Raw genomic sequence first — 11430 nt, forward strand, 5'->3', positions numbered from 1 at the left:
ATGTGGTGCTGGGGGAAACTGACTCTCTGCACAGCAGCACAGGCTCCCTACCCTCACCAAGAACCACGGGAAGCTGCCGGGTCATCAGCGCTGTGACTTCCAGAGCTGTTTCCAAAGCCTGCCTGTGCGCAATGCAAACAACGCAGACACTCAAACTGTGGTGCCTCCACCCCTTCCTTCCCCAGAGCTAAGCCCACAGCCCACCCTGTACCTTCTCTTCACATCCCCCTCCTCTCCCTGCTCCGCTGCTTCCGCGTCCTCCTCTGGGCACTCCTCACTCCCTGCTCTCGGGGTTAGTCCGCCACTGTCCTTCAGGAACTCGGCTGCTTCCGGTGTGGGCAGAGTGTGGTCAATAACCGTGCTGTCCTTCCCGGCTTTCCAAAGTTTGTAGCGTTCCGGCTGGAACCTCCTCACGAACACATCCATGGAGATCTTCACCATATCTTTTCTGCAGGAGCACTGCCACAGGAGAGAGACAGTGAGGACACCTGGTCACCTACACACACACACACACACACACACACACACACACACCCGTGTCCCACCTCCATCCTCTAAGTGTGATTCAAGCATTAGAAGGTTTAAAATCACATTGTTGGGGCAGGGCACAAGAGAGGATTATTTGGGGGGGGGGTAAAACCTAGTACATTTTAACATATATAAAAATGATATGAGACAGTGCGTGCCTTTAATCCCAGCACTCGGGAGGCAGAGGCAGGTGGATCTCTGGTGAGTCTGAGGCCAGCCTGGTCTACATAGTAGGTTCCAAACACAGCCAGAGCTACATAGTGAGACTGTTTCAAATATATAAAAAAAGAAAGAAAGGTGGGGAGGGAGGGAGAGGGACAGAAAGAGAGAGGGAGAGAGAGATGAAGGAAGGAAGGAAGGAAGGAAGGAAGGAAGGAAGGAAGGAAGGAAGGAAGGAAGGGAAAACAAAGATGATGTGACAGGATGGAATGCATTATTTTGTATGATATGGGCCACATTTAATAAACCAATTTTAGCTGGGCGGTGGTGGCGCACGCCTTTAATCCCAGCACTTGGGAGGCAGAGGCAGACAGATTTCTGAGTTCAAGGCCAGCCTGGTCTCCAAAGTGAGTGCCAGTGACAGCCAGGGCTACACAGAGAAACCCTGTCTCGAAAAAACCAAAAAAAAAAAAAAAAAAAAAAAAAAAAAAAGACCAATTTTAGCTGATGCTGAAGTTCCCAGACTCAGGGTTCACTGTCCTGGAGAACCTTCAAATCCCAGCAAATAGGAAAATCCAAAAGCAGAGTGCACAGCACGAGGCTCAACTAATCCAACCACATGGGTCTAAGGAGAACAGGTAGAGACAAAATCTGCAAATGCTTCCCCAACGGTGAGCTGCTACCTGCCCTGGGTATCTACCCACGCTGGGACCAAACAGGCAAGTTTACTCTTTTAGATCAACAGTCTAGGCCCTGCTGCTTGCCCTAAGACTCTTGCATGACAGATGCCGAGCTAAATAACAGTACCCCAGCAATCCGAGAGACCCAGGAAAGACAATCACAAGCACAAGGAGAACCTAGTCTACAGAGCAAGACCCTGGCTCCAAACAAAACTTTGTAAGGGGAGTTGAGGCTGGGAGTGGTGGTGCAGCACTCGGACCACAGTGGTCAGGCAGAGGCAGAGGCAGAGGCAGGCAGATTGCCTGTGAGTTCCTGTGAGTTGAAGGACAGTCTGGTATACTGAGATCCTGTCTTTATTTAAAAAAAATGGCTGAGGCCACTGCTCAATGTTAAACATTGTCTAACATTCAAAATGCCCTAGGGTCAATCCTCAGTCCCCATTAGCAACTCAAATGCACACGTGCACAGAGTGAGGACTTTTCTGTCTTCAGCTAATTAAGTTAACCAGGTCCTGGTCTGCAGTGGCTGCAAATAGCAGCCTCCTTGGAAGTGTTCCTTAAATGGGTTGCCCTAGAGGACCTTGGGAGGCTAGTCATGTTTTTTACCTAAATGTTGTACCTAATGTATGCTCTTGATATGTACACAAGACACCTTTGTGAAGCCCCAAGGCAAGTTGGTCATGTCTCACACTGCCCAGGACATCATGTCCCAACGGTTAAAAAAAAAATGTTCTGACCAGAATATCCTTAGCCGGACACGTCTGCCCATGGTGTCCTGGAAGAACTTACCAGCACAGCCTGCTTGCCATACTCAATCCACCGGCGGGTAGCAAAGTTGGTAGACTCTGCACAGTTGAAGCCATGGTTGAAGCCAGCGTGGTAACCATACGGAAAAGTGATCATAAACTCGCCAGCCTCTTGAGTCACCTGAAGAAGAGCAGATATGACACAACTGCCATGCCTGGCAGGGGCCTAGCATAGAACTGGGCTCCTGCGTGTTTCTTTGCTACCACTTAGATGATCAACCAGGGGTAAGTGGAAACTGCCAGGTCTTGAACTGTCGCTTAACAGATCATGTATGCTAAGAGACTAATTAACCAATCCTCTCAGCACCAGGAGAAGGCATTAGCCACCTGCTGTTATCAAACCCCACCCTAGAGACAAGAACAATAGACCGCAAAACTCTGCCAAACGAAGACCACAAGGGGTACTTCTGCATAAGCCCGAGGCCTTCTGTGGGGACCACAGCCAGCTCACCTTGTCAAAGGGAATGCCATACTTCTTCAGCATTAATGGGGAGATCAGGGTCATCTTGTGGCGGAGAAAAGCCTCACAGCTTTGAGCACTTCCTGGGAAAAAGCCTGTTTGAAAGGATGGCAGGTCTGAGTTAATGAGGGAGGCTCTGCACAAGCGCGGTGATGATTCTGGGGTTACTTCCCACCTGCAGATCTCAGGGGTGATTACTGAAGGACAGTCACCAAAGTGATGCTAACTGGGGCTAGGAAGATGGCTCAACAGTTAAGAGCATTTCGCTTACTGCTCTTACAGAGGACCTAGGTTTGGTTCCCAGCACCCACAGTGGGCAGCTCAGAACCACCTATAATTCCAGTTCCAAGGAATCCAACATCCTCTTTCTGGCCTCCTCAAATGGTACTCACAAACATCGACAGACACTCAAGCATGTAAATTAAAAATTATAAATAAATAAATAAAATTATAATTAAAAATAAACTTGGGGGGTTGGGAATTGCACTATGCACCCAGGGTTTGCCTGGAACTATGAAGACCAAGACTGGAGAGATGGCTCAATGGTTAAGAGCACTGACTGCTCTTCCAGAGGTCCTGAGTTCAAATCCCAGCAACCACATGGTGGCTCACAGATCTGTAATGTGAACTGATGCCTTCTGCTGTGGCTGAAGACAGCTACAGTGCATTCATATGCATAAAATAAACACATCTTTAAAAAAAACTGCCTTTAATCCCAGCAATTGGGAGGCAGAGGCAGGCAGATTTCTGAGTTCAAGGCCAGCCTGGTCTACAAAGAAACCCTCGAAAAACAAACAAACAAACAAAAACAAAAAAACACTCAAAGATCAGCCTGCCTCTTCTGAGATTAAAAGACATGAGCCACCTAGTCTGGGCAGAAAAAAAAAAAAAGGTAGTGCTGACAATGGTCCAGTCACAAGAAGTCTGGGACCTGGGTGAGCCTCCAGCTCCCCCAGACTCTGACACTCAAGCTGCTCCTGCTCTTAAAAACCTGAGAACTAAGTCTTATCTTCTCCAGGCCCTGAACACTGAGCCTGTACCCCCAGCCTGTTGAAGGTAGCACATCTCCAGTTTGATCTACCCAGCATCTCCTGAAAGAGGAAAGACTCTCCAGAGGCACAAACCTACCAAAGTTCACTTAAAGTTGCCTAAACACACACACACAAACACCACACACACACACAAACACCATACACACACACACACACACATACACACACACACACAGAGTCACTCAATCTGGCTTTCACACTTGACACTTGGGAGAAGAATCTGACCAAGTCTCTTCCTAGTTGAGGGAGGGCTGCAGGGATGTAGGCAGAGAGAGCAGGGAAAGGAGTAAGTCCATTCACAGACGGAATAGGAAAGGCTCAGGCGGGGCCTGTTCCACGAAGGTATGGGATCTGGCAGCTGAGCTCACACATCCCACCAGATCTGCAGCCTGTGAAAGGTCACAGGTCATCTGACCACAGAGAATGAACATCTCAGGACAAGGAGTTAGCCGAGGAGATGGCTGACCTGTACCTGGAGGGGATACAGTACCTTTGGCAAGACGCTCCAGGCGTTTCCCATGCTCAGGTGGAACAGAGTACCTGCAATCACATGACAATGTCAGACACCAGCAGAGGACGAGGAAAGGCTCTTGAGACCTGCTCTCCCTCACAAACACCCTGAAGGAAAAAGATCCCGAGGGTCCCCAGCTCAAAGACTCGACAAACGTCTGACGTGATGGCTGCACCAAATACCCCAACCTGATTGTTACACATCACACACATGTACTGACATATGGTACGATAGCTCATGAGTATGTACAATCACTACATGCAAGGCGGAAACTACTTTGGGGCCGCAGGTCTCACTATACAGCACCATCTTGCCTGGAACTCAATATGTAGACCAGGTTAGCCTGGAATTCAGGGAGCTGCCATGCCAGCCTCTGCCTCCCTGGTGCTGGGCTTAAAGGTGTGTTCCACCACACTGGGCTGACAAATGTATTTCCTAAGAACATCTGGAGCAAAAAGCAAACCTAGGAAGGCTGAGACAGGAGGATAAAGAATTCAAGGGTAGCCTGAGCTATATAGAGGGAAGGCCACTGAAGAGCAATCTATGGAAATAGCAGACTTTAAGACAGAGGAGTGGAGAGCCTACACAGCAGCAGAATATATTCATGCTCACTCACTCTGCACACGACGGTGACCGAGCGAGAACCTACAGAACAGTCTCTCTCCTTACTGAGGGGCTCCTGTAATAACACTGTTTCCTGATGTGGGAGGGGCATCACACCACTGTGAAGGTTTTCACCCTGCTCCGGAAGGATGGGAGAGGCCTAGCGGAGGCTGGAGGAGTGCGAAACACGGTGACCGAGCGCTGGACACCTTGACACTGATGAGCCCATTTTTCTCCCATACAAGCTACACTGATTACCCAGTAGATTTAATTACTCCTCCATGCACTGTGGTGTCTGCTGCTCTTTGTGGAAAAACAAAGGAAATGGAGACACCAGGGACTATTTAAACCGTCTACAAAACTGCTAAGCTTTAAATTCAACTATCTCATTTTAACCTTCACGGCTTATACTGAAGGCTATTTCAACTCAGCACACAATGGGACACGGCTGTGGCCTTGGCACCAGACACGCAGCACTGACCCAGCACTGTCTCCTTCTGCACACACCGGTGGACCTCGCAGGACCGAAGGACATAGCCTGACAATCCCATCCCACCATGCCTGCCGCCATCCGCCCAGCTCTGTCCTTCACAGATCTCAGCCCAGACACTTTATTGGTCTACAGTACAGTGAGTTCCAAAATAGCCAGACACACAAACCTTGTCTCAAAAAGCAAAAGAAAAAAGAAAAAGGAAAGGAAAGGAAGTGGCAAGCCTCCTGAAAAGAGGGAGTCAGCCAGCAGCAGAGCCCCCTGGAACGGTCCCATGACTCCGAGCGACTCCACTGCCACAGGAAGCGAAGTTCCGTACGCAGTGTAGAGCACTCTAGTCTCTGAGCCCCTCTACTCAGCCATGTGTGGCAGCATGTACCTATTAATCCCAGAACCTGGGAAGTTGAGAAGCAGTTTAAGGCCAACCTGGACTACAGGGTCAAGACCCTGTCTCACACAACAAAGAACAACAAGAATAAAACTTGCCCCTCAAACGCATTCTGGACTCAAGACAGATTGCCGGTTCTTCCTCAAACCCAGTGCCCAGACCCTGCAAGTCCCACGTGTAAGAAAGGCCAGAAGCCCTGTGCCAACGGACACCCGCTGCTAAGTGCAGGCTGACTTTACCAAGACTTTGGCTCTCCGAAGTGCAGATAGTTGATGCTGTATAGATCCATGTCTTCCGTGTGCCAGGCAAAGGACGTCTTCCACATGCCGAAGTAAAGGTAGGGGGTATTCACCCCCTCAATGGTGATCCCGCTCTCCTTCTCCACCAGGTCCAGGATGGTCTTCAGCCGGCCGATATTCCACTCATCAACATGCTGCCAAGAAACAGCAACCCAGGACACGTATGTAAGTAAACACAGCGGCCTCAGGTCAGTTGTCACTGTGGACTACAGTGTGACCTGTCAGAGCCACAGCATCCAAAACAAGGAAGTGGCCTGGCACGGAAGCACACATCTTCAGCCCCCTGCATCCAGGAGTCAGAGGCAGGTGGATCGCTATGCATTCAGTACCAGTCTGGTCTATACAATAAGTTAAGGCAGCCAGGTCTATACTACGAGACCCTGTCTCCAAAAAAAGAAAGGATGAAGGATGACAGACGGACAGACAGAGAGATGGAAGGTATGCAGGTAAAATTAGAAAATAAAAAAAGTTGAAAGAATATGAAGTAAACTTTAAAAATATTTAAGAAAGGGCTAGCAAAATGGTGTAGTGAGTAAAGGCGCGGGCCATCATGCCTGAGTTCAATGCTCAGAACCCACGTGGTGGAGGGAGACAGCTGACCACACCACGTCCATCCCCTGAGTTCCAGTGGCCATCTAGGGGCTCTCTGGAAGCAGGTTCTGAAGTGCATGCGGCTCCCTGCTTTTCTGCCTCCATCTCACAGCTGACACCTTCTGTCACCCTCTAAGGTTTCTCCACTCTCTGCCTACCTGTGCACCCTTCCATGTGGACCTTGGGACCTACTTCTTGCCCTCTGACCTTTTCCTTCACCACCCTGCCACCCATCCATCCACGAGTAACTTCCTACCCCCGAACTGACATCGACAAACTCAGAATTCACTTTTAAAGGCTTCCCTTTCAATAACTGATGCCACTATTAAAGCCAATCTGAGAGATAAACCCTGAAAGCCTTATGTTTCTTTGGTCAACCCAAAACAGACCCAAATATTCCCCCTTCTACCACGATAGTAAAGCAATTTATTAGCTCAAAAAAGCACAATATCCCAAGTCAGTAAAAGTGGTTAAAATGGCTCCTGTCACAGCGGCTCACTGGAGAGCCGTGAAATCTGAATATGCTTCTCTTAAGCCCCCGCCCTTCCATTTGATTAGTCAGAGAGCTGCTTCCTGCAGAGACCGCGCGTTCCCTCTCCCTCTAGCAATGCCTCACTTTCTGTGATCTACGCCACCCTCTCAGGAACTGATCATCTACCACCTACGCACTATGGGCACAGCCTTGAAAAGGACACCACAGCACCCGGTTCACGTGCACCGCGGAAGATACAAACTCCAGTCACATGCACAACTGCTAACAAGGAAGACAGAACAGTGCATCGGCAGGAGAACATCTGTTGTTCATCTGCCCACTCACCAACCACCTTTTTAAGTGCCTACTGTGTGCTTGGCATACACTGCAGGATTCTCAGTGGTCTCACCTGTTCATAGAGAGTACCATTCACATCTGCTCCATAAATGGGAGGATTGAATGTGAGGTTTTTCCAGTATTTACGCTCAAGTTCTTCAAATTCACTATATCGCGGGGTGCAGTACCTTTCAAACATAAAATAACGATGTTAGTCGTTTACAGATGGTTTGAGAATGACCCCCATAAGCCCGTCTTTGAATACTTGGTCGCCAGGTGGTAGAACTGGGAAGGGGTGTACTCTGTCCCGCTTGCCATTTAGGATGTGAGTGCTCAGCTGTTCCTGCCACCATGCCTTCACTCGGCTACCACGGACTCTCACCCTCTGAAACCTTGAGTCCAGTTAAATGTTTCTTTTATAAGTTGCCTTGGCCATGGTGCTTTATCACAGCAACAGAATATGTTTATTAGGCATTATAAGGCATATAAGATACAAGCCACTATTCCAGGGACAACAAAACATTTCAAAAGAACAAGACACAAGGCTGGGACCGTGGCTCACCTGATAACAGTGCTTGCCTAGCACACACAAAGCTCTGGGGTTCAAGCCAGGCGTAGTGGAACACACCTACAACCCCAGGACCTGGGAATCAAGAATCAGGGCACGGGGGCTGGTGAGATGGCTCAGTGGGTAAGAGCACCCAACTACTCTTCCAAAGGTCCAGAGTTCAAATCCCAGCAACCACATGGTGGCTCACAACCATCCGTAACGAGATCTGACTCCCTCTTCTGGAGTGTCTNGCTCACAACCATCCGTAACGAGATCTGACTCCCTCTTCTGGAGTGTCTGAAGACAGCTACAGTGTACTTACATATAATCAATAAATAAATCTTAAAAAAAAAAAAAAAAAAAAAAAGAATCAGGGCACGGTCATCTGCTACACGAGACACTGTCTCAGAAAACAAAGCAAGGGCTGGAGAGATGGCTCAGCAGTTAAGAGCGTGGGCCATGCTGCTCTAGGACAGGACCTGACATTGGTTCCCAGCACCTGTATGGGCAGCTCAAACCTTCCTGTAATTCTAGTTCCAACGGACTCTGGTCTCAGCGGGTTTCCAGGATTTGTGTATATAGCCACAGACACACTAACTAAAAATAAAATATACTTTAAAAAAGACAACTGTGAGCCGGGCATGGTAGCTCACACCTTTAATCCCAGCACTCGGGAGGCAGAGGCAGGTGGATTTCTGAGTTCGAGACCAGCCTGGCCTACAAAGTGAGTTCCAGGACAGCCAGGGCTACACAGAGAAACCCTGTCTTGGAAAAAAAAAAAAAAAAAAGACAACTGTGGGAGGGGAGGAGGGGGCCTGACCATATGGCTTAATAAGAAAGGTTCTCAATTTGCAAGCCTAAGTCAATGCCCAGACTCTACATAAGCAGGAGAAAACTGACTCAGCAGTGTGGCCCTCTGAGCAGGAGACATGGGCCAAGGCACGTGCAATGCTCCCTCCCCATCCTCCACCCGACAAATGTGATAAACAATTTTGATTTTATTTTTTTAACTCCCCCCCCCACCGGGCTGATGGGTGGTTAAGAGCAGTGGGGGCGCCTCCTGTGGTTCCCAGCACCTCCATGGGTGGGGGGGGAGGCTCACAAGGCTTTAACTCCAGCTCCAGGAGACCTGACGCCCTCTTGTGGCCACTGGGAGTACTTTGAGTACCTGCTATATCCAAGCAGACATGCAGGCAAGCATCCTCAGACATAAAATAAAAAATTTAAAACTCAAAAAAAAGGTATTCCCCCCTTTGAACCTCTCACTTTGAAGAGTTTTTTCCCCCCTTCACTTTTCTTTAATAAGTCTGTATTTGTCCTGCTTGGTAAAACAAGCAAGCCATCTTGGCCTTCCAAGCCCTAGTAAAGTCTCGCTTGCATACTGAGGAGGTGAGATAGAATCACCGTGTGAGTCAAAGCCAGCCTGGGTTACCTGGGTTACACAGTGAATTCCTGGCAGATCTAATACAGTTTCTCCCTCTGGAGACCTTGGACAGGAGGAAGCCTGGGGAAGGTCACAGACACAGGTGTGAACCCATTCTCCCTTAGGAACCCCGTACCCTCCCCTCTCTGGAGAGGTTACTGCACCCTGCAGGTCCTGGAGTGACGTGGGAAGCCAGGCTTCCAAGCACAAAAGCCAAAGATGCGAACCCAGCCACACCCTGACACCAACCCCTCCGGGATGTAAGGGGTCGGTCGAGGCACGGAGCAGGACCTGCATCCCTCACTTATGGCAAGGACGGGGCTCCACGCCCCTCACTCGTCAATGCCTCGTTCCCAGCATCCTCTCAGAGACTCACACTCAACAGATAATTAGTGGGGCTGAAAACAGTATTTGAAGAAAAATACTTAGCAACAACAGAAATTAGGGGCAAAAAAAGCTTTTTATATATCAGGGTGGTGGGTGGCAATGGAGCTCATTTTAGTAATGGCTCGCACGAGGCCCTACATGCACACAAAAAAAGTAGATAAATAGTATTTTTTAAAAAAAGATACCAGGGTGGAGGGGATCATCTGTGTGATTTAACATAAAAAATATAAAAAAGGAAAAAAGTAAGTTGGGTCAGGGGTGGCCCACACCTTGAATCCCAACACTAGAGCAGCAGAAGCAAGTGGATTTCAGTGAGTTCCAAGACAGCCAGGGCTACACAGAGAAACCCTGTCTCAGAAACAACCAACCAAACAAACAAACAAACAAGGAAAAAAACTAACGTGCTCACAGCAGAGAAGACAGGAGGCTGGAGACATGGCTCAACAATTAAGAGCACTGGCTACTCTTCCAGGTTCCCAGCACCCACATGTTTGCTCATGCCTGTAGCTCTAGTCTCAAGCGTTCTGATGTCCTCTTCTGGTCTCCGCAGGCACCAGCTATGCGTGTACTGCATATACATACCTCCGAGAATAACGAAAGTTTTCTCAAAAAGAGAGATGAGAGAGGATGATGAAGCCCTGAGGGGGCCCCCCACTCGGAAAACAAGCAGGCAAGCTTGGTACAGGGCACAGCTGAGAGCAGCCGTAAAAGGATGGTTCAGACTTTCATCCACAGAGCACGTCACACTTCCACAGACAGACATTTGCATAGATTCACTCGCTGGCCAGCGATGCAGGTGTTTTAAGGGTTATGAACACACCCGTAAGATCTCGCTCGGTTAGTCTAGTGACAAGAAACAAGAGAAGGCAGAAGAGGAGAGGACACGGAGGAGGGATGTGACAGTAAAGTACACTGCACCTGCCCAGGGGCTTGCAATGGAGGTCCCACTCCAGCTGCCAGGCTGAGATCAGAATAGGTGAACCAGCAAGACTCAGGGAGTGAGGAAGGGGAAAGGAAGGGATCCCCGTGGCCCCTCAGGCTGGGGAGACTCGGGGAGGATAAGTAAGAGAGCAGAGCGCAATGCCCGGAACAAGATCCGTCCAATGCGGGGTGGATGAGATGAGCCAAGAACAGAATGGCGGGCGGGCGGCAAGCCACTGAACAAGCAGAGACACCAAGAAGAGAACAGGGCAAGACGGCATGGGAAGGGCTGGCAAACTGTAACCGGCGTGATAATTGCTCATTCACATTCCAAGTGCCCTGACAGCAGTGAGACAGTGCCCGGCTGCGCTGTGGCAGACAGAAGGGGAATGGAAATGAGCAGCGCCACTTACCTACGAGCGAGTGGGACAGATATATCCCGAAGCAGCTCCTGTGGCCTCCCTCCGACTTTCTCCTCTACGACTATGCAATTTTCCACAGTCAAAAATGCACCAGACTGCTGGGGCAGGAGCTACAAAGACTATGTGTCTATACAAGAGGCCTTGGGTACCATCAACACCAACAATTTTTTTAATTTATAAAAAAAAAAAAAAAAAAAAAAAAAAAAACAAAAAAAAACCCCAAAAAAATAAAAAAAAAAAAAAAAAAAGACGAAAAAAAAGCCATACTGCAGCTGGGGCAGGGAGATGCTCAGCCTGAGAGGGCGTACTGATCTTGCTGAGGACTTGAGTTTAGTTCCCAGCACCCACACTG

At 49.0% G+C, this 11430-nt stretch overlaps 1 protein-coding gene and 1 pseudogene across 3 annotated transcripts in view; one reads left to right on the forward strand and one right to left on the reverse strand.

Moving 5' to 3' along the window:
* Kdm4a (lysine demethylase 4A) overlaps positions 1-11430 on the reverse strand; it is a 44026-nt gene that overhangs the window by 26027 nt on the left and 6569 nt on the right. For all 3 annotated transcript variants that reach the window (XM_021160587.2, XM_029476257.1, XM_029476258.1), the window contains exons 4-9: positions 7449-7563; positions 5917-6110; positions 4176-4225; positions 2625-2728; positions 2157-2294; positions 212-459 (exon numbers count right to left, since the gene is read on the reverse strand). In XM_021160587.2, coding sequence (XP_021016246.1) covers positions 212-459; positions 2157-2294; positions 2625-2728; positions 4176-4225; positions 5917-6110; positions 7449-7563 — 849 coding nt within the window. The remainder of the gene's footprint in view (positions 1-211; positions 460-2156; positions 2295-2624; positions 2729-4175; positions 4226-5916; positions 6111-7448; positions 7564-11430) is intronic.
* LOC115030956 lies at positions 1854-1961 on the forward strand (annotated as a pseudogene).

This window comes from Mus caroli, chromosome 4 (genome assembly GCF_900094665.2).
Source record: "Mus caroli chromosome 4, CAROLI_EIJ_v1.1, whole genome shotgun sequence".
NCBI lineage: Eukaryota > Metazoa > Chordata > Mammalia > Rodentia > Muridae > Mus > Mus caroli.